Source organism: Prosopis cineraria, unplaced genomic scaffold (genome assembly GCF_029017545.1).
Source record: "Prosopis cineraria cultivar Desert tree isolate PC_DT_omini unplaced genomic scaffold, ASM2901754v1 PC8, whole genome shotgun sequence".
NCBI classification, from domain to species: Eukaryota; Viridiplantae; Streptophyta; class Magnoliopsida; order Fabales; family Fabaceae; genus Prosopis; species Prosopis cineraria.
The window spans coordinates 3,932,603-3,956,358 of NW_026555339.1; the positions used below are offsets into that span (position 1 = coordinate 3,932,603).

Below are 23,756 nucleotides of genomic sequence, written 5' to 3' on the forward strand. Positions count from 1 at the left end.
TAGAGGGAAAAATATATATTCTTATTAAAGAATTAAGAAAGAGCAACGCTTTATCTTCAAGTCAAGATGATAACATCTTAATTATTTATGGGGGCTGTTATTCCTTCAAACGCTAACCAAGAAAGAAAATTGATTTTATAGAGCCGGCACCAAAACAAGCTTTATAGTACTATTGACTAAAGAAAAAAAAAAGACATCAACAAACCCATCATGGGTGTCCTGTAACATGACTGGAATCAAAATCTATGAGCCTAAGGTTAAGATCTAGATTCATAGATACCAGAGAAAAGAAAGTCTCTCAGCTACAAAGAGAAATATAATCATCTATGTTGCAGTATGGCTATCAGTTAGAGACTAGGCTCTAACATCATCACCTACCCAGAGTTGTAGAGAAAAGTGCTGGGAGAGATGAAAGATAAGTATAAAACTAGGGCTTGTCAATCTTGAGTTTGGCTACTGTTTGTGTATCCTTCGAGGCCATAATCACGGCACACTCTTGCTTGATTCTCTTCCCACCATTGCTCTGCTTCTTTTTCAGAGAATCGTTTCCGGCTGCAATGCGCATATATCATGTTACTATCCAAATATGATGCATTTTGTATTACACTTGCAAACCTAATCTATCACTTCAACATGTATAACAGGTACTGATCTATCACAAATCTAATCTGTCAGGTACTACATGCATTTTACCTTATATTTAATAATTCTTAACTACTACAACCAATTTAATGAAGTGTAGATGGAATAATGTAATTATAATGCACTAGATATGAAACTTCCACCGAAGAGAAAAAAACAGAACTTGACAAATCTAACAAGAAGTACGACCTCACAAAACTCACTAAGGTTAAAGTTCTTTTGCCCAAACACAATGTAAATGTCTAATGTATTGCCCATCATGATGTCTTCAACTTAAATTACAAGCGTGTGAGCGCGTGAAAATCCTCTTGCTAAAGATTGCAGTAACATGCCAGTCAATGAGAAAACTCACTGTTGAAATTACCTGAATCTCACTCTTTTGAGGCCAATTTGTCCGCATGGTAAGGTAGTAAGAGTGACATAAACACCCGGCTCGTGCTGTTCTATCCATTCATCATTTGATCCTTTGGTAGCATCTTGTTGAGATTGCACTCCTGTGACGTGTGAATACTCCCTCGATTTACCACTTTGGAGGAATCTGCTTCTCCCAAATTTGGATCTTAATTTGTCAGAGAATACTATAGGAGAATCAGATTGAATGTCTAAGTTGCAGTCTTTTGGAGTATTGACATCATTGTGCACGGATGCAAGATATGGCTCATGTTCGTTTACCCCAACCTTTCCTTCTTGTATAGCATCGGCTTTTTCTGATATTGTTTGAAGCTGCAAATAGTTATACTCGTAAGCATTTCATAAAGGATATCTAAAGACTCATTACTGACTAATCTGCAGAAAATTTCATATCCAGGTATTACCTCTATTATTACAGTATGAGTGATAATAACTGGGGTTGTTGTTGAACGGACTCTTAAAAGAACATGTACACACTTCAAACAGAACTTCAGATGAACAAAATAAAGCTAGAACTTCACATGATACAGTTAAGACTTGAGAGGCAACATCAATTTCAACTGTCATGAATTTCCTCGTGATACCATAAAAGAAATTTAATGATAAGGCAAAGGAATTATGCAGAATACCACAAGAATTTCTCTAAAATAAAGACATAAATCAGCGAAATAGACTTATCTAATCTTTAGCATTCCAGCATGAAACTGAATCAAGAGAAAAACAGACTTACTTTTGACGTCAAAACTTTTATGACCTCTTTTGCAGCCCTACATTTAGTAGCTTCCTCCTTCGCCAGAGACATACTCTTCTCAATCTTTTGTTGACATTCTTGTAACATACAGTTTTGGAGCTCACATTGCTCTTCAAGTTTCCCAGCCTATCACAACATTTCATATAGAGGCAAGTGGAAGGGATTACATACAGACAAAAGAACATGTGATCTCAGCTAACAAATGAACAGAGAAAAGTTTAATTTGCAACTGAAAGATGTAGGAAGTAGATAAGTTGGAGAAAAACAGAACAATAAGGACTACAACTTGGGAAACTTGAGTTAAAAAATGAGCAACACGTTTCCACAGAGTACCCCAAAGGAAACTGCCAAAATCAGATAACCACCTCTAATTTTTATGGTAATTCAAATGCAAACTCAGCAGTTCCTTATGAAGAGAACTTTATGAAAACCAAAGTGCAGAACAAAGAAGTAAACATACGAAAGAGGGTCAGAAAGGCGTAAAAAAATATGGTTTAATAGTTTCAACGAGAAACATTAGGAAATCCTGCTGTTCAAGTGATATTTGAAAGGGAAATTTTCAAATTATGTTCACATATGATCATTGTTTAATGATGTGCATATACAGATGGATGAAGATAAACAATACAAGGACATTTCTAGTTTAAATCAGCTTTTCAGTATCATGTTTTGAGTGTCACAAATTGTAAAACCAAATTCATCAAAAACATTGAGAAACCCAGGTTACAAGAAAAAGAAATTTTAAAAATTTTAACATGCATAACATGTAACAGATTTGTCTTAAGCTAAATCAGGGAAGAAATTTATGAAGACCAATGAAACTCAAGCGAAAAATGTAGGGTTGCTACCACAGCTCTCAGCCTCCGAACTTCTTCTACAAGCAATTTCTCAGACTTTGGCATATTTTTCTGTGTGTTAGGGATCCTGGATACTGTAGATTCTGGTTTCAACGGATTAGCAGAAGCTACGTCATTTTTCAACAAAGAAACATGCATGAAAGAATTTTCTGTGCAACTTGTTTTGAACGAATCAGGGCAGGAAACTTCCCCCCATTGTGTCACCCCACCCAACACTGGAGAGAAGTTTTCTGAATGTTTCTGGCCTTCTTCCTGATTTTTCCAGTCCTTCCTTCCGCTAGGCATGCTTTTCATGTAACTTGATTGACTGAAAGATGACAGAGGACCTGGTGATACTGCTGTTTCTCCTCCATCTTCTGTCAGATCAGGAAATTTATTCCGGTACTTCAGTTGCTGCATAGTGCTATAGTTTTGCAACTTTGATACCTTAGGTGAGTGAGTGAGTCCATGGCATTTATGAAAGCACTGATCACAAACCCGAAAAGCCTTGTTCCTGCTTGGGGCTAGAGATGCATTTGTAACTTTGTTAGTGCTACATGAATTGCAGAAGAGAAGACCACAGTTGTAGCAGTTATGCCTCTTTCTCCTGAACCCAAATGGAAGCTTACAACTGCTACAAGCTGACTGGTCTGCAACAGAAACAGGTTTGTGTAAACAAATTGCAGCGGTGAAGCATGACCCACATGCAATACTCTCTATCTGTCTATCTTTTAGAGCCTCAACGAGAGAAGGTGAATATCTGTCTTTAGTATCACCCAACCCAAGCTGCCCATGTGTACCGTTGCCCCATGTATAGACACTACCTGCAGATGTCAACACAGCCACATGATATGAACCAGATGATATCTGCTTAACAAACTCCTGTTTCAAGTCTCCTTCAACAAGAATAACAGTCTTATCCTTGGCATGAGAGTTTCCAAGCTGTCCGTGCACCTTATTTCCCATGGTAAAAACTTTACCCAAATTAGTAAGTGCAACAGTCAACATTCTTCCACAAGATACTTGAACAAAATCATAATCCACAAGTTGTGTAACACATGTTGGTAAAAGCTTCCTTCCATTATCAACATGACCAAGCCGTCCACCATCTCCATCACCCCAGGTAAAAAGCTTACAGGAAGTACTGTACCTAGAACGGGCAGCCATGATTTCTATGATAGCTGCTGTGTGCCATGATCCACAAGCAACAGACCTCACTTGCTTACCTTTAAGAGACTCGACTTCTTTTGGTTGAGAAATGCTTTGAAGATTCCCGTGCCCTAGAACTCCGAAAGTACCATCTCCATATGTAAATAATCTTCCACAGCAAGAGACAATTGCAGTATGCCAATCCCCACAAGCAATACTAAAAATACGAATACCATCTAAAGGTCCTGAAAGTTTATGTGGTATCCACTGACTTCTATTTTTCCCATAACTTACAGAATCTGTACAACCACCATCATTTCCCCATGTATATACTACACCAGCGTCTGTCAGAGCACATGTATGATACTCACCACAGGCAACAGATTTCACACGGATCCCATTAAGAGAATCAACAATTTTGGGAGAGCTAACATCAATGTCAATCTTGTGCCCCAGCCTACCCCCTTTACCTTGACCCCAGCAGAAAACTTCCCCTTGTTTTGTGACTAAGACAGCATGCTTTCCTCCTAAAGCTATATTTTTTACATCTAACGTCATGGTGGATTCCAGTAACTTTGGCAGTGTACTATGAACATTATGTTGATTTACAAACATGTTGCCCCCACCTCCTACAATCCCTTCACCCCATACCATGATATCCTTCAATATATTGTTGTTTCTTACATGTGGAGAGGTAGGAGGAGGCAGACGCCTATAGGATGAATTCTTCTCATACTCTGTGTCAGCATATATTGAACCATTTTTATTGAGAAAATCTGGATCAACATGTGGAGAACTTGGGACTTTAATATCCATTGTGCTCCGAGTATTGTACGGAAAAGACTCCAAAGAATAAATGCCATCAGAAGCATCTGAAAAGCCCTCAGAAAAGCACCTTTCTGAAAGTGAGAAATTAGGACTTGCATGTAAGCTTTCTACCTGCAAATAGCAAGAATTTGCAGTCATAATCAAGGTGGTAAAAAGAAACTTCAAAGCCACACAATTAATTTCTGAGAAGTAAATGTCATTGTTGATTTATTTTTTTCCAAAAAGTAAAATCTAAGAAATTTAATTAATAAGGAAAGGTTGTAGCAGACATATAATCTAGATTCACTGAAACATATTAGTGATTCAATTATTTGAATGCATTGAAATAGTATTAAATGATATTACTCTGACAATTTAAAGGCTAAACTATTTTGATTTTCCTGTTTATGTTCAATCACATTTAACTGAAAGCATCAAATGAAACCCAAAAGTACTTAACCTACAGCACTGTCGTGTTTAGCTTGAGAAATAAGTTTGTCATATGCCAAAACCATAGAAACCGATATTTTCAATCATTTGAAGATTAATGGATGGGGATTTTTCCCTACAATCAAGAAATGATCAGTTCTATTTTATATTTAAGATCACAACTGAAACATGAGAGAATACAATGACAACATCATTACTCTGAAGCCAAATGCTTTCTTGGGGGGCGGGGGTAGAATTAGAAAACAAAAGAAAAAAGCAAATGAAGCAGGAAGTATATGAAACCTGAGTAAATTCAACAGTATCCTCTACAAGACCAAGATTTTTCTTTCTCCGAAAGATCCCAGCTGGACTATTTACACAACTCTGCACTCCTTTGCGGTTCCTTAAATTACTTAACGATCTTGGATGCTGGGACCTAGATATCACAGCTCTCAATCCCACTAACCAAGAAGTAGTCTGCGCTTTGTCCTTGTATATCTGGGTTAAAAATAAATGCATAGAAATTTGAAGCAATAAATATTGGGAAGAAGAGCCTTGGGGGAAAAGTAGCTAAACATGCATACATAAAGAACAAACAAATCTTACCAAATCAAGTGAGCGCTGGCCATTTGCATAGATTAGTGAAAATGAATGGCAATCTTTTTCAGGTTGGCTTTGTCTCTGGGGCCTTATCTGAAAAGGGGTAATCAATCATTAGGCCAAAACAACATTTTGCCTTTTCTTTTCATTTCTCTTCTAATCTTCAGTCTCGTGTTGATAGTGCAACAATGTGAGAAGTCATGAATGTTTGTTACATACATTTCCCAGCTCTTGAACAACTCTTGTAACTTCACTCAGTTGCAAATGCTTTTCTTTCTGCCCAGAACACCAAATCAAAGTTTTCTCATCCTGAAATCAGGGGGGAAGGGACCAGTTATCAGTGATTTTACTATAATGCACAGAAAAAATCAGACAGATAGACAGAACTTGATAGAGTGAGACCTATTTCATTTTCTACAACCACTTTTCAGGGACAAAGTGAATTACACATATTATTTTCATAAAATGGTGTTCATGACAGTTCAGAACTTAGTTTTCCCCCTCAAATTGTTGCTACCACACCAAATGTTGAAGAGAGGGGGTGAACAGAGCTGGTATCCAACTGTTTACATACTACCAAGTTAATAACTTTGATCATATGGAAATACTTCTGGAAAAGTTCTGTACAAGTGCAAAGGGTTTGAATATGAGTTACTGCATAGCTGATCATGAGAATTCGGCAGTAGAAATCTGTGAAACTAATGTTTATATATCATTAATTGTAGCTCCACATTTCTCATGCCAAAAGCATGGAGCTTAAATGTTCACAATACACAATAAGACAACCTGCACATTATCGTTTAACCTATATTTCACCATTAAATTGATGAGTTCCATTTTCGAAAAGGTTACTTTGTAAAGCCAAAATTTAATTCATGTTTTCACTCAAATAATCTTAAGCAGAGCATTGTTCTTCATTAATGCAATTCATAATTTGAAAAAGAGCAAGCCCCTTAACTGCGGTTGATTACATGACTAGTTGTCATGATGGAACTTGGAAGGCGTCCACAAATAAAAGCCTAGTTCCCAAATCTAGTTGATATATTTGTAATTTTTCCAAAGAAAATAAAGGAAGGAAGCAACCGCAAAAGTAAATCAACAATTACATATCAGTTATACTTTTCATAGATGACTAATTCCACATGCAGCATCGCGCCAAATTAAAAACTGAGTGAAAACAGAATATTCAGAGAGTTATCTTAGTATCTTATTTTGGACAGTTTATTATTGAGATCAATGTATAGATAACAATAGAAGTCCGTAGACAAATTATTTGTATGAATAGTGAGTAATCAGAGTTATTCTTAAATACATCCCATCTCATGTATGCTTACTGGAGAAAGTCTGAAAGGGCAGAGCTTGGGCTTTCCCCTGTGTCCACACTTCAGTAAGTATGCACCTTTCTTTATAGATACAATTGCCTGAACAGAGTTTTAAAAAAAAAAAATCGAGTTTTCAGTTCTCTAAAAGGGGGGCCAGTTCTGTCAATGGCAAGAAAAGACTCAGATAAAAAACTATCAAATATAAGATTCCAGACATCAGACACGCTGAAAATTCCGTAACATAAAAGTTGATAGCAGATTAACTTTCATGATGATTGATCAGACCATTATAAGCACAAATACCAACATGTATCTAAGTGCGCAAGGGCATATGAACAGCACATAGTGGGAAAAAAAAACATCTTGAGCACACTAACACATGTATGAAGATTCTTTTGGTAAAAGAAAACAGATTTCAGAAGAAAATTACATAAATTTCAAGATGATGAATTCCTTCATATCTAGCATTCAAACTCATACGGGGAAGCAATGAATAAACAAATAAAGTCTCTTATCATTATCACAAAACATGGGAAAATTCGATGTACCAGTAACATGCGGATGGTTGGATTCGTATAACCATCGATAACAGTGTAAACCAGACAGGGCACTGATAGACTTTAGGCAGCAAATAGTTGCCTCCAAGATATTCATATATATATAGTTAAAATATTTGGCGTTGCTGCAACAAAACCGGCCACTAACTCCTAATGTATGTCTAGTTTCGAGGATAGGAAGGAAATAAAATTAAAAAAAAAAAACATCGAAAAATGATTTACAACGAGAATGCAACAATTCCACACACTGACACCAGATTAATGAGCATGAAGAACTCCTTGTCGGAAAAGCAACAAACTGGTGAAAGAACTGATAATAGTAAACCAACAACAAATTTCAGAAATTCAGCTCGTTTCATTGCGAGAAAGCGATCGAATGCTTCATAAAGAAGATATGAAGAGCGTCGAAGAAAAAATTCTGAATTTCAAAATGAAACCCAGTAATCAACTTTCAAAATCGGCACCCACATTATAGGTTGGGCATATTGCAGAGAAAAATATAATATACGCATATCGCCAAACAACACCGAGCGGAAGGATGAATACGCTTCAGCCTTGAACAATACGCCAATGAAAACCGAAAAAGATAAAAAAAACCACAGCAATTCACAATTTGGATGAAGCAGAGAAACAAGAGCGAGAGAGCGAGAGAACTTGTCGGCAGAAGCAGGATCATCATTTCGAAATTTTTTGTAAAGCGAGCTAAATGAGCAGAATTGCTTCGAAATTACGGGACCTGTTCGACAGCTCTATCAAACGGGAATGCTGCGAAGGACTCGGCGTCGCTCATTGTCATAATTGTAGTCTAATGGGTGAGAGAATGGCAGGCAAAGGGAACAACATAAGAGTTCCAGTGTTTTCAAGCAAGTGGAAGAAACCTTAATCAATGAGGCCTAAGGATGCTGTGCAGGGGAAGAAGACGAAGATGCTTTCTTTAGCATGTAGCATGTCTGACGATGTTCGTGAACAGAGCATAGGAACATCTTTAAACAGAGCGAAAGAAGGGGGCTTGCTCTTCCTTTTATGGGTTCGCTTTGTCTATTAAGCTTCTGGCGTTTGTATCTGTTCCTTCCATTCACTGTCTCTTCACTTCGTAAGTCGTGCTTCGCAGAGAGAGTCTCTCTTGAAAAAAGAAATCATATATATTATGCACGTGTACACCACGTCACGTGACATTTTTCTCTTTTCGTGACTTCGGAAAGAAAAGACATTTTTCTCGCTATCGTTTTCATTGCTTTATCGTCGGACTATTATTCACGGAAGCAGCCTTCGACTAGGAAGAAAGGGGGGGGGGGGTTTAAAAAAAATCATTTTTTTGGCTTCAAGTAAAAATATTTATTTTTCCAAATTATAATTTTTTGTAGGATTAAGTCAGGTGTAATAAAAAATTTTGGATGTCCATTTGGATATGGAGCCAAAAATGCAAGCTTTCAATTGCCTTAATTGCCGTTGGCCAAAAAAAAAAAGTTGCCTTAATTGCCGAGCATTTATTGCATTACGGCATCAATGACCACAAGTTTTTCCCCAAGCATTGATTTCTTTTGCCATAGAAAGCGCGTACAAAAGTTTCCATGTTTGAACCAATTGGCAATTAACTAATTAATTGAGAATTAAAGCAATGGATTCCATCTCGGTTATAACACACCTTTAACTATTTCATCAAAATTAAGAAGAGCTAATTAATAAGTTATTGGCTTTATGTAAAAATAAAATTAATTTTTAATGTTATCTTTATTTAAATAAAAAATTTTAAATTCACATTACATTCTTTCTCATAATTAATAATTTTAAATAAAAATAACATTAAAAAATATAATCAATATCTCATCAATTGTCTATAATTTCAGCAAGCATCCTATAATTAAAATTGGAAGGGGTATTGGGAACTAATCGTCACTATCAAAATGGCAGACCATGAGTTTACAAAATGAAACGAGCTTAGGATGCTTAGCCACAATTATTGAGTGATCAAGCAAAAAGTGGAAAAGAGTGCTTGTATTGTACACCGAAAACGTTTAAAAGGGTATCAGCATCTGCATGGGCAAGAAAAGAAGAGGGTGGGGGGTCGTGAGATGAAAAACGGGGATGGTCTGAAGAACTTGCAATAGGCATCAGTATAAACATGGTTCGCTTCCAAAGTTAGGTTCACCAAAGTCAGATAAACTCTGGCAGTATATGGGCCCACGTGGGTCCCATGGACAGATCATTTTGATCATTCAAAGTTTCAAGTGATTGGATCTCTTTTTTGTAATTTTGCGACTTTGGGTTATCGTGTTTTATTTATCTGGTTTTGAATCCTGTGTCACCTGCATGCCCCTAAAACTATTCTGCTTCTTTCCCAAAATTTCTTTACGAATTCAAGCATCCTGCACTGCAACAGCTGGGAACAGAAGAGCTATTATCATCATTATTATTATCATCATTATTATTATTATTTAGTTTTTTGGCCCCAAAACTTGTGTATTTTTACTCACTCGCTTTATAGATTCTCTTTTATTTGCTGTCACGTTCCCTGCCCTTCTTATTCTTATGGATAGGATATCCTTTTTTTGCTTTTTCTTTTCTTCTCTTTCTCCCGAATCCCTCCCAGTTGATATATATATATATATATATATATAATTGATACGTATTTGGCTGGTTCAATCTAATTCTATCCCTTTCAAATCAAATGATAGAAGGTTGTCGCTGGTCAATGCCAAAGCATTGGTCTTTTTTTTTTTTTTTGGGAAAAAAAACATTGGCGACAAGAATCAAAAGGTCCAAATATTTGGATATAATAAGTCACAAATGCAGAAAAAACTTGCAGGGAGCCATGATCTCGAGCAACAATAAATTTGTTTAAAAAAAATAAAAAGATATATTTTTCCTTTTTTTATTGATCTGTTGAAATTATTCATGAATGTTCAAACTTCAATTATTTGAGTTATGGAGACAAGTGCAGAAAAATAAAGAAGATTTTGATATTTTTGCTGGAAAAATTTTGTTCTTCAAAAACCATGGTCCCTTGTAGATTTTATTTCTACGTCTAAGACTGATGCCCAAGGATTGTCCCTCAAATGGAATCCGCTTGTACAATACAAGAACATTTTACTGAACGGATTTTGTTTCTGGGCCACTTTATTGCCCATAAAGAAATGACTTGCTTTCTTTAAATTTATTTAAGAAAAATAAGAGAACTTTCTTTTCGGAGAATGTGGGGCATGTCTTTTTTGTTTGGGAAAATAACAATCAACAATAAAATTTATAGCAATTAAAAATTAATATTATTAAAATCTAAATAAAAAACAAATCTGAATAAATTATTATTAATTTAAAATAAAAAATTAATTGATAAAAGGTTAATTTAAATTGATAAGTATTTATTTAATTTTTAATAATAATAATTAATTTTTGATGGATATAAATTTCATACAGAAGAAGATTGATTGTTATTTTCCCTTTCTGTTTTGCAAAGAGTTGTACAGTGCAAAAATTGCCAAATCTAAATTTTATGGTATGAAATTATATCTTTAAAAGTGACCGGCAACATTTATGGTTTGGCATTGTCAACGCGCCAATAAGATGAAATTAATAGCTTTGGCGAATGTTACCCGCATATTGAATTGATTGCCATTCACTTGGAGGAAAGGAGGAAAAAAAAAAAAAGTGAATATTAACATTGACTTTGGTTCTGTCAACATTTTTGGTGATTAAAATTGGATTCAAGTATTCAAACATGCCCATTACATTATTAAAATAAATTATTGAATACCAGTTACTTATATTAAATTAAAATAAATTAATATATAGTTATCGTCACATTAAAAAGACATTATAATGAGCAAGCTCAACTAGCTGGACTCACTCCAAAAAAAATTGGATTAAGTGCCCATGGGAACATATATTACTCTGGTTTTATTTATAATTTACTTTTAATATGTTTCACCAGTATCAAAAAAAGTTTTAAAACTCATTGACTCTATCTTAAAATTTAATAAATTTTTAACTTTGTTCCGATTAAATATACATATTTCAATAATATATTTTCTCTTTTCAATATTCAATGGAGGGTAAAAGAGGAAGTATATGATAAAAATTTAATGACATGATTTATACTCCCTTTGCCCTATAAATAAGACCAGAAGGAGTACAGGTGTAAAATTAGACAGTAATTATATATATATATATATATATATATAATTTCACCAAAGGATATTGGTTTCTTAGCTACTACATTGTTCAACTGAAGTAATTAACTGATAAAACTGATATTTATAAAACTGGTCAAAAATTAAATTTCAAAATAGATAGTTCCAATTTGATCATTTTTAATTATTTGATTGTAAAATAAATGCTCCTTTCATTTAAAAATACAAGATATTTTTTTAAACAAAATTTTCAAAAAGTATCTTTAACTAAGAGATGTAATTAAATATTTTTTAATTAAAAAACCTCATTAAATAAGAGTAAATAAAAAAAAGAGTGTGTGATTTTAAAAAAATTAACTAACTCATCATTGGGTCAATTAAAAATATTTTATAATATTAAAAATTGAATGAAGGGAGTAGATTTTGTCATCGAATAAAATAAAAGGCTCGGATACTATAAGAAAGAATCTGAAAACAAACATGCCCTTTTTGTTGGATTGTCTGAATATAGAACAGTTTAATTGAACCCAGAAGTTGCAAAGAAACTGGAACTATAGCACATTAATTCCATTTAAAAATGTAAATATGATTATGTGTTGTAATTTGCTGCGTGTGAATGTGAATTGATATACCTATATATGGACATAGCTAGTGCATATAGATGCATCTATTTTACACCAGTATTAAATAAAGATGAACCACCCCTTTAGGTGATTAGATGTGAGGAAGAAGCTGGAGAATGAATGAAACGAATATAGAGAGTTTAGTTTCCATCATTCTTTTCCCAAAAGGAGGCAGGAGGAACAAGATAAGGTTGCATGCAGTAGCCTACTTGAAACTGACCAGTGTGGTGGCTCCTAAGCCTTCAATGGTCTAGCCCTAATGATATTTGACATAATAATCCGTCCAAATTAAATAGACATTGTTGAGTCCAAATAATTCATAGTCATCACAACTCACAACCTTTAAATGTCATACCTGCGACGCTTTGCATGCAGCATCATTTTCAACCCGTGTTTTCAAATGTTGCGGCGGCGGAACCCACCTTTATGAGTTCTAACGTCTTTTAACTTCATAAATTATATAAAATTAAACTCCTTTTCACTGCCCCATGCATCAATAATCTATTGTATCTAATGTTTTCCTCTCACGACTTCTTTGATTGTTTTATTTTTATTTACCCAAAAAAAAAATTTGCGTGATGCAGTCAGATGTACGGACAAGCCCCTTGTGGATTTGATGATAAGTGATTAATTACAAACAGAATTTCAAAAAAAAAAATCACATTAATTAAGTTTAGTTTTAGACTAGCCGTTATTTATGGGTATTTAATATTTATTTATGTTATTAGGTCAAATTCAAATACTCCCTCCATCCCAAATTATAAGATATTTTTAGATAAAATTTTACATACCAATAAATCTCATTAAATACACATAACAACTTAAACTTTCAAAAAATATATAAACTTTTGAAAATACCTATCATTTAAGAGGAGGGATGGAAATTAATTACAGGGAGAGAAAAGATAATATAAAAATTGACACATTTAATAAAATCTTAATTTAATTAAAGTGTCTTATATTTTGAGATGGATAAACTCTTTTAAAAGTGCCCTGTTATTTGGAACAGAGGGAGTATTATGGTCTACATTCATATAAATTCAATTGAATTTGAGACCATACTTAAATAATTTTTTTTTTAACTAGAGACGCCGGATATTGGCATCAAGTGATGTATATTAGTTTGTCCCATAAAACTTGGAAGAAGATCAGTTGAGTGATATCAAATGTGAGATATATCTGCTTCCCCCTCCTGCACCTCTCTCCCTCTCTTCCCATCATTATCTGATATCAGATAACTTGAGCAGAAATTTTTATTTTTGTTTTTCCCATGAAAACCAAAGTCATGACTCTGGTCAAACTTTATCCAAATATAGTAGGTGTTCCGATGTTGAAACTTGATTAATGTCCCATGACTAAATAAATCCACAATTTCTCTTGATGACCAGTCACAACGTTATAAAAACACCAGAGGTAATTATTTCTTGAGAGAATCATTAGAAATAGGATCCAAATAACAACTTTTGCACTGAATTATTCTTGTGAGTAACATTATTCTTTAGTTGGATTCATGAGTAATATGGTTTATTAAAGTTAATTATAAACAAAATTAGTTACAATGATTACATAACGTGGTGCACGGCGTTCAGCAGCACACCCTGTACTCTAAACTAAATTTAATTAAAGGATTAGGGTCTGAAAATTCACAAAGTCATTTTAAATTTCCTTAAAAGGATACATAAGAATCTTGCTCCCTCATGCATGAATCCCCGCTCAAAAGCTAGAACAACAGACAAAATTATCATTTCCCTTTGTTGACGTGGATCCATTAATCAATACCAAAAATATCAAATTTAAATCCAACCACATTATTCATAATTGGCATCACTTATTCCCCAAATTTTAAAATGATAATGTACAAAAAATTATAACATGATTATCATTTTTCTTTTCTTTTTTTCCTTTTTAGCTTCGACACGGTAAGTGTTAGCTGTTATTTGCCGACAACGAAAACTAATCTCCCCAAAGTACAAAGTGCAAAGAGTGGTAGACCCTTCTAATTAAGTTTATTATACGACACACAAAGACGGGGAATTGAACCCAAATCACTCGTTTTGGTGAAAAACTACCACTTGTACCAATCTAAGTTGATATTATTATTATCTATTTAATTTTATTTTTGTATTTATTGGGCAACCCAAAAGCATGCCTTCTTATATCGCTATTTTACTTACATTCTAAGATTTGAATTTGTTTAGATTAAATTTAAGTAATTTACTTTTCCTTTAAATTATCTTTCAAAAAATAAATATGGTATGAAAATGTTTTTAACTATAAATTTTAAAAAATTAAAATTATCTAAACAAATTAAATTCAACAATTTAGAGAGGTAAGGAAGTCTGATGTACTCTCTTTGTACAAGGCATTTTTAATCGAATCTCACTCTCTAATAAAGTAGTTACTTACTTTCAAACTAACTCTATCTTTTCATATTTATCTTTATTAAATATTTCACAATAAATATAAAGTTAGGACACTTTTAAAAAAAGATAATAATTACATCTCGAAAAACTAAAAATTTCTTATATTTTTTAATATTCAACTACATTTTTTAAGGGGTAAGGAGTATGTTTCAAGGTGACTACTTTTGGTTGATAAGTTCTATAAAATTCTATACATATAATACGCCGATTAAATTAAAATGGCTAGTAGCACGTACACATGGCATTATCAAGAATAATCACAGAAACAATCCCGAAGTACTGCTATTGTGTGGAGCTGAGCCGATGATCAAAACCATATATAACTCCATGAGAGAATTATTTAATTATTCAATAAAATAAATTTGGGAAGGTTTTAGAGGAGTGAGCCAACTTGGACACAAGGAGGACAAGGTGGTCGGTGTTGGAACCGGCACAACAGTTAAAAGGCTTCACTCCCTAGGAACTATATACGTAATAGAATTATACACACAACAATGCAACTCTGTTACTACGCACACAACACAATGTTTCATCCACACACAATATTTCATATATACACCTTATTTGTTTTCCCCCGCTATCATTTCGAACAGTGACATCATCGGGTGGGGGAGCAACCAAATGTCGTAATGTTCACCGTATAAACCCATGAGGAATTGCCTCCAACACACCGCGCACGTTAGAGCTGTTTCTGAGGACCCATGAAGCTGTTACTTAGGAAGTTATTATAAATAAGATTGGTCATTGAATCAATTAATATACCAAATAACGAAGATCATAATCAAACCAATCATAAAAAAATATTATTAAACTCGTCATAACATTGGTTTAACAATCTATTATTTCAATTGAGTGGTTCAACCCAAGTTTTCATATATACTATGCTTAAAAACTATAAATCTTTTTTTCTTTTTCTTTTTCTTCTTACCAACTCATGTGTTTGTTGAAAAGTCCAAGGGAGTGTTGCCAACTCAAGAAATTAAATGATTGACAAATGAGCGAATTGGGAGATAGTGACTCACTTTTGAATGATTTGATCAGTTTCTTCTCTAACCTGGGCCAACCCTATGAATATATCTCTGCTATTGTGCATGTACAGCAAACCTATGCGTGTGTATATATATATATATATATATTCAAACACTGCACAGAACGAATATCAGTGGGCACTTAAAATAGATACATGGAACAAGATGAAGATTCAACATCCAAGGCCAATTGTTACAGTGACTTGAGAGGAGATAAAAGAATAACATTTTGTAGTTTAGGTTCATGAAAATGACACGAGAGAGAGATCTGAAAGTTGAGATAAGTTTGGCAGAAAGTTGAAACAAGATTTGAAAGTATAGAAGACCAGTACAGTAAATGATTCTGAGAAAATAAAGTAGTGATGTGAATAAGAATTTGTGGTAAAAGGGAGTAGTTTGACATGTTTATCAGGATGCTTCCTCTGAGGTCAGCATGCCACTTGAACGATTGGCTACAAACTTGGCAATGGATCATGAATTGGACTCCTTCACAGGACAGAGTCTTAACTTGTTCTTCACCGGTTTATCTTAATCATGGCACTTAGTGGATTAATGTCTCTACTTATTGTTGTTTTTATGCCTTTATCTCGATTATTTAAGATTCGATCAAAGCTTCACAGAACACTAAGCTGCCTGTCTTTCATGAGAAATCCCATGTATCCATGACTCTTTCGCAACCTTATATAGTCAATCCTCTGTTATTACCAAATATTTATAATATCTTTTGCGGTTGTTAGCGACAGAAATTCTTATTAGCTTTGACCATTTAATTGTTTGGTGATTAAGTGATATGTGCCAAGAAAATTTAGACCTGTTGCTGACATAATAAAAAAAAATTATTTGATTTATTAAACTTCTGGACCATGTGGATGGCCTTATTGTAAAGATCAATTCTTTGAATTGTTTTTCATGACATGGATTAGACAACCATCAAAACTTATTATATTTAAACCTTGAGGCCCTCACCTAATATGGTTGTCTTTTAGGATAGTCAGTACTCAGTGCAAAGTAACTTAGTAAAGAATGACTTGAAAAATATATATATATATATATATATATATCTGAATTATTTGAGTGAAAGTATCTCTAGATAAAAACATGTTAAATTAATACAATGTCATTGAGATTTTTTCTCTGAATATATAGATTTGTTTAAGATATGTTGCAGGAATAAAGCTGCTTGAAGCATTAGAATAAAAATCACCTAAATGAACATGTTTAAATTAAAATAATATTTTTATTAAGATTCGTTGTCTTGACAAGACAGAAATTAAACACATACAGTCACACATTATATTTTAAGTAATTTTTAGGGAATAAATTGGGGGCATGAGGGCAAGTTTTGAATGGAACCATCTGTTCCTCCCCAATAGTCTTGTTTCTTAACACACATATGAAGTGATGATCTATGTATAGCCTAGACAAGCATGTGCCTATGGAACAAGTTACAACATGGGCTTTACCCTGTAGAGAGAGGGAGAGATAGAGGGGCAAACATGCTAGTAATCTGAGATTAGGCCTCTCCAATAGAGACTAGAATTAATGTTTTCGCATTTGCACGCCCGTGTGAATAAATATTTATTGATCACATGTTAGTTCAAGTGATTCCGAGGTAGGATCCATGCCTGCCAAGTTGTCTGCTACCCCCAGACATGATATGATTGCAAATTCTTTGGATCATTGCTCTGTCCTTCCCCTTCCTGCTTCATACTTTTTCACATAAGAATCCAAACATTCTTGGCTTGGATTCCTTATTTCCCCCTTTTCAACCTCACAATAATTTTGTTTCTAAGTTGGAAATCCTAAACCCCCCAATTTTTACATTGCAGCATGGCTCTCAGGGTCATACTATCTAAAAAGAAACAGTAATAAATTTCTCATGCCACAGTAAAAGTAAAAGGAGAAAGGGGAAAATAATAGATTAGGATGGTTATATTTGAACCTAATCTTTTTTTATCCCATGTGTCCTTCACATAGTTCAAACAATAGTATCAAACTGGCTTTTATTCAAGGCTAATACTGGACTTTAATAAACATGTAGCATCAAGTGAGACATTGTTATTTTATGAAATTTGCAAGATCTTGAACATGGCTGATGCCCTAAGCCCAAACAAGGCTACAGCTTCTTGAACAGGGACACCTTTATGAAACACCAGAGGTACTTATTAGTTTGGAGAGAATTATAAACAAGACCCAAATAACAGCTCTTCTACAATGAAAGACTAGCACTGAATAAGTGGATCACAAAGTATAGCATGCAATTCGACTTATTAGAGGCTGAACTGAATAACCATACTTTGTCATCACACGGTCCTAGACTATAACAAAGTCGATAAGTGGATCTTCATTCATAATTCTTTCTCTTTATTTCTTCTATGTGTAACTTCTTCTTGGGTTAGCCTGTGATCTCGGATAATTTGACGACAAGCTAGTGAACTTTTTTCTGGGTCTGGAAATGCTTTAGCAACAGAGGGTCTTTTCAAGCATCTCTTAAACCAGGATGAGAATTTGGGACAATAGTCTTCTAGTTTAAATTCCCCAATTTTCTCGTAAGCATATAACCATGAGGTCGGACCCAGTGCTATAATGTCCACATAGCCAAATGCATCACCACCAAAGAAATTTTTGTCACCGAGGGCCCCTCCAGATTCTTGACTACCTCAATCAAGTTCTTCTTGGCCACTTCTCTCTCTTCTTCTCCCTTGCCTAACCAGATTCCTTTTCCAGTTTCAAATACCTATTGAACAATACCAAAAAAGAAACTTAAAAAAATTAGTGTTGTATTCATGTATGTAAACATAATTTTGCCTCTCTGCAAGGTTACAAATTATAGAGAAGATAGGAAGAACATTTGTGTTGGTAAAACATGTGAGAAACCTACTTGCTTGTCAATATAATCAACCCAGAAACGAGCTTGGGCACGTTCATATGGGTTAGTTAGAAGCAGAGTGTTGGAAGGCCAAGCCTCATCAATGTATGCAATAATGTTTGCTAATTCTGCTATTGGTTGACCATTGAGCAGCAACACAGGGACTTTCTTGTGAATGGGATTGGACTTCAGCAAAAACTCACTTTTTCCTCCAAGCAAGTTCTCTTCCCTGCCCTCATAAGCCACACCTTTTTCTTTAAGAGTGATTCTTACTCTCAAGCAGAATGGACTTCCCCAGAAGTCTAAAAGAACAACTGCATTTACCTTTAACATGTTATAACTTTGATTAAAGCTATCTGTTTTGGTGTTGGTTGTGTGATGAGAGAATGTAGAGGATTTAATTTATAGAGGAATGCTTTAATATATATCAAAGAGGATTTAACCACCCATAAAATTGCAACATTCTCATTCTCGTGAGTGTCAATTTATTCTTTTTCCTATTTGGATTTCCTGGCCTTGCTTTCACTAGAAATTGCCATCAAATGGAATGCCATGATCTTCACAACCGACCAAGAAGCCATTTCAAGCCTTTCTTTTTTTTTTGGGGCCTAAAATTTCAGGCCTTTCTTGACGTGGATCAATCAAAGAATAGAAATATAAAATTTAGATCAAGTAAAAAATTTTAAATTTAAATTGTGTAAATGAAATCTAAACAACTTATTGAGGTGAGGGAATCAAAAGTTTGTTTCTGCTTAACTTTAGTCGGTACGTTCGATAAAGTTCTCTATACAAACTATGTGCATATTTTCTTTGGTTTAGTCAAAATAGTTGGCATCACACAAGGCATTACCAAGAATCATAGAGAAAATCTTGAAGTACTGTTGTGCTCAAGAGAAATAGGGCCAACTGATTGAAGTTAATAAAGGGGGGAAGTTAAAGTTTTGAGAAGTAAAACTAACTTGTTATTTGATTCTTAACTTCCCAGGAAGTTAAGCCTCTTAGCTCCCTCATGAATAGAAAACAACTTACTGATATCCAGTTGAGACTTAGTTCCCTAACATTGTTATTACTTTTTCATGTATACCTTTATTAATTAATCAAATGTCATTGATACTAAACGCATGGGTATGGTATTTTTTGTGTTTTTATTAAAAATAATATATTTATTTAAAAATAATAATTGTAACTTTTTGAAATGTATACTCTTTGAGAGGTTAATTTCTTAAAAAGTAGAGTAATTGAACCAAGCGAGACCTTTCAATCATATAGAATTTGCTATTTGTGGTGGCATTTTTTCACAACAATTGAATAAAAGACATTTTGAAAAAGAAAATAGTTATTATTTTATGATTGTCATTAAGTTTTCAAGTATTCTAGAAGGCCTTCAACTTTATTAGAAAGAGAAATGCAATAAAGTTATCATAATAACTTCTTGAAGGCTCTCAATTTTATTTATGAGAAACCCTCCATCAACAACCCACTTATGGGAATGGTTAGAGAAATTAAAAATTTATCATGCATGATTGAACCATTACTTTTGACTTCACCTTAAAAAAGGAAATAAATGTATTAATTGGCTACCTTGTCACATTCATTTTTAACATTACTTCTAGAATGTTTCCTACTTTTCACCTCCAGGATGTAAGGGTATCTTAATTAGTGAAATTATTCTATTTGTATGGTTGTCTAGTTTAACATGGCCTTATGTTCCAAAAAATAATAATAAATTTTGGAAGGCAAGTTTCATTTTAGAAGAGTGAGATAATCTTGACCCTAAGAGGTCCTAAGGGACAAGGTCACCATGGCACCAGCACAACAGCAATAGAGCCTCACTCCCCAAAAACCATATATATCTAACCTGACTCAGTTACTACTAAACACAAGTAATCTACTTAGGCCTCCAACTGAGACAAAACTTATTTAGATTAAACTTCTGGCCTTGTTGTAAAGATCATTACTTTAAATTGTTTTTATAACATAAATTGGACAACTATCAAAACTTGATATATTATTTAAACTTTAAGGTCCCCCTTATGATTATCTCTCATCATAGCAAGTGTAAGGTAACATAGTAAGGAATGACTTAAAATACATGCACTTGCTTTCGAATTATTAATGTGTAAGTCTGATGTGAGGACAAGAGTAGGATTGTGCTAGTTTAGGATAGAATCCGATACACAAATAAAAAAAGTGAAAATGAAACAAAGAAATGTAGAGATAAAGATATGATAAGAGATGAAGGTAATGATAAAGAAAAGCCAATAAAGATAACCATTAAGAAAAAGAAAAACTAAAACACTTGCTTCTAGCAATTTTTGCTTTCGAGACACCACAAGAGTTGATTAGACACTTAATCACGCCAATATTCACCTTAAGATTCCCAAAAACAAGCACAGCTTGCACAAAAGAATTTATCAAACTAAAGAGAAAATTCACATTCATCACTCAATTGGAAGAGTACTACATAAGGGGGCCTATTTATAGGCAAGATAGAAAACTCTAGAATCCCTAACTCTAGATGACTCCTTCCATAATGGCACCATCTCCTCAAAAAAGGATGATTTCTTATTTCTTGGAGATTCAGCAATAATGGCTAGATAAGAGAATTCAAAAACTTTCCTAATAACTAAAGTCTTGCTCTCTAAGTCAAATCACCTAACAAAGCCATAATAATGAAAAGGAATTAGCATTAAAGCTGAAAATAAAAAAGGAAAACAATTAAGTCCTTTTTTTTAAGCAAAGAAAACAATTAAGGCTTGCAATTCAAACTTAGAACAAAAAAAGAAACAATTTGAATTCGTATTAAAGGTTTAAAGATGATGGAAATCATGCTTCTCTCTCCTTATTTATGGTCATAAACGGCACATTCTCTTTCTTCAATTTGATCATAAATGGCGTCCCACTTGACCAAAATACCCTTCAAACTTATTTAACACATGGTGAATTAAATAGGATTGGGTTTTCACCAATTGGGCTTGCATCTTCATGAACTTGGATCTTTAATGTTGTGAGCAAGTGTGAAGTTTCTTCATTAGGCTTGTCAAACGTATGAAGCTCATTAAAGAACATGAGTTTAGGCTCTTGGACTTCTTCAATGAGACCAGTTGGGGCCTTCTTCATAGCTTTAATCCGGACTCTAGTCATTGGACCTCTTATACTTTGCAATGGATCCTTAGGCATATTAGACTTAAATTCTTGGACTCCCTTTAGGCTTGGCACGCCTATCAACTCCTCTTAGGCCTTAAGCACGTCTTTTTTCTCCTCAAGTGGGCCATGCTTTCTCCCTTAAGCATGCCTACTGGCTAAACTAAATAGCCACACTTTGCTATAACTTTGCCCTTGGGTACAAGAGAGTAGATAAATGGATCATTATTCATAATTCTTTCCCTTTATTCCTGCCATGTGTAACTTGCTCTTGAGTTAACCCATGATCTTGGATAATTTGAAGATAAGATGGTGAACTTTTTCTTGATCTAGAAATGCTTTTGCAACAGAGGGTCTTTGCAGGCACCTCTTAAACCAGGATGAGAATTTGGGACAGTAGTCTTCCAATTTGAATCCCCCAATCTTCTCGTAAGCATAAAACTATGAGGCTGGACCTAATGCTATGATGTCCACATAGCCAAATGCTTCACCACGAAAGAAACTTTTGTCACCCAAACCTCCCTCCAGGTTCTTCACAACTTTAATCAAGTTTCTTCTTAGCCATTTCTCTCTCTTCTGCTCCCTTGCCTAACCAGATTCCATTTCTAGTTTCAAATACCTATTAACAATACAAACAAAACCTTAAAAAATTAATGTTTTATTATCCATGCAAATAAACATAATTTAGCCTCTCTGTGTTACAATTTTACAAGTTCAATGCAGAAGATAGGAATAAGAACATTTATGTAGGTAAAACATATGAGAAACCTGCTTGTTTGTCAATATAATCAGCCCAAAAACGAGCTTGGGCACATTCATATGGGTTGGTTGGAAGAAAAGGGTTGGAAGGCCAAGCCTCATCAATGTATGCAACAACGTTTGCAGATTTTGCTACCGACTGACCATTGTGCAGCAACACAAGGACTTTCTTGTGAATGGGATTGGATTTGAGTAGAAGCTCACTCTTTCCTCTGAGCAAATTCTCTTCCTTGCCCTTGTAAGCCACACCCTTTTCTTCGAGAGCGATTCTTGCTCTGAGGCAGAACGGACTTCCTAGAAGTCCAAAAGAACAATTGTACCTACCTTCGACATCTTAACTTTGATTTGATGTATCTGTTTCTCCTTGTTGGTTGTGTGATGAGAGAATGGGAGGGGTTTAATTTATAATAGAGGAATAGTTTAATATTAAAGTGATATCTTCAAAGCATGTAACATCAAAGTCGGAGATTCTTGGCTTTACCACGCACAAAGTCAAAACATTCTCGTGAGCGACGATTTATCTTTTTCCCTGTCTGTATTTCTTGGCCTCACTTGCTTTTACTATAATATGCCATCAAATTGAACACCATATTATTGGATTTGGATATGCCGTTTCATTTAATCAAATAACTAACTGTCATGTAATACTAAAAAATTTATCAAATCTCATATTTTTAAAAGAAACAATGTACATAAGGAATGTTCTGATTATAAGAATTGTTTAGAATCTATATATACATAATAAAGTGCATCCTGGTACTATTCATTTATAGTTGAATGAGCAATGATGTTTTCTTTCTTTTTTTAATTTAAACTTTGCATATTAATAACTCCTGTGAGGCCCATAACAAAAATAAAAAAAATATGTACGAGACTCACAGTAAAAATGCTTACAGTTACAAGACTCATAAAAAAATGTATGAGATCTAATTTTTTTTAAACGTAGGAGATTTATCATTTGTTACTTGTATTTAGTATATATATAAGGTAATTAATTCTATATGACATATAAATTTAAATAATAAATAATAAATTATAAAATAAAATATTTTATTATTTATATCAATCAACTTCTTCATGTTTGTTTTTATATATGAACAAATTTTAATCAATTTACACTGCTTGAAAAAATTAGTTAATCCTAATAACTATGCCTGAAATTGAAAAGTATGAATTAAGAAGTAATTGTGATTAACATTTAATTAAAAATATAAATGAAAAATTTATAATAAAATTATAAATTTAATTTTTACAAATTATAAAAATTCAACTCTACAAA

General features: G+C 33.9%; 1 protein-coding gene and 2 pseudogenes across 1 annotated transcript; all 3 read right to left on the minus strand.

Moving 5' to 3' along the window:
• On the minus strand, positions 1–8,567 carry LOC129317951 (PH, RCC1 and FYVE domains-containing protein 1-like). The gene is made up of 9 exons (XM_054962404.1): positions 8,241–8,567; positions 6,960–7,046; positions 5,845–5,934; positions 5,632–5,718; positions 5,329–5,523; positions 2,653–4,728; positions 1,784–1,930; positions 1,007–1,365; positions 1–552 (listed from the first exon to the last, which is right to left on the minus strand). Exons 1-9 carry the CDS (start codon positions 8,298–8,300, stop codon positions 438–440), a joined length of 3,216 nt encoding a protein of 1,071 aa, XP_054818379.1. The 5' UTR covers positions 8,301–8,567; the 3' UTR covers positions 1–437.
• Positions 8,568–18,053: 9,486 nt separating this feature from the next.
• On the minus strand, positions 18,054–18,907 carry LOC129318343 (glutathione S-transferase U19-like; annotated as a pseudogene).
• Positions 18,908–21,780: 2,873 nt separating this feature from the next.
• On the minus strand, positions 21,781–22,810 carry LOC129317818 (probable glutathione S-transferase; annotated as a pseudogene).
• Positions 22,811–23,756: the final 946 nt, after the last annotated feature.

Bases quoted from the DNA above. Each gene is read 5' to 3' on its own strand.
- LOC129317951 (XM_054962404.1), bottom strand. From the start codon at position 8,300: ATGACAATGAGCGACGCCGAGTCCTTCGCAGCATTCCCGTTTGATAGA. The intron at 7,047-8,240 runs GTCCCGTAATTT...AACTCTGTTCAG, and splicing joins TTGATAGAGCTGTCGAACAG to GCAATTGTATCTATAAAGAA. The intron at 5,719-5,844 runs GTATGTAACAAA...ACCCCTTTTCAG, and splicing joins TTGTTCAAGAGCTGGGAAAT to ATAAGGCCCCAGAGACAAAG.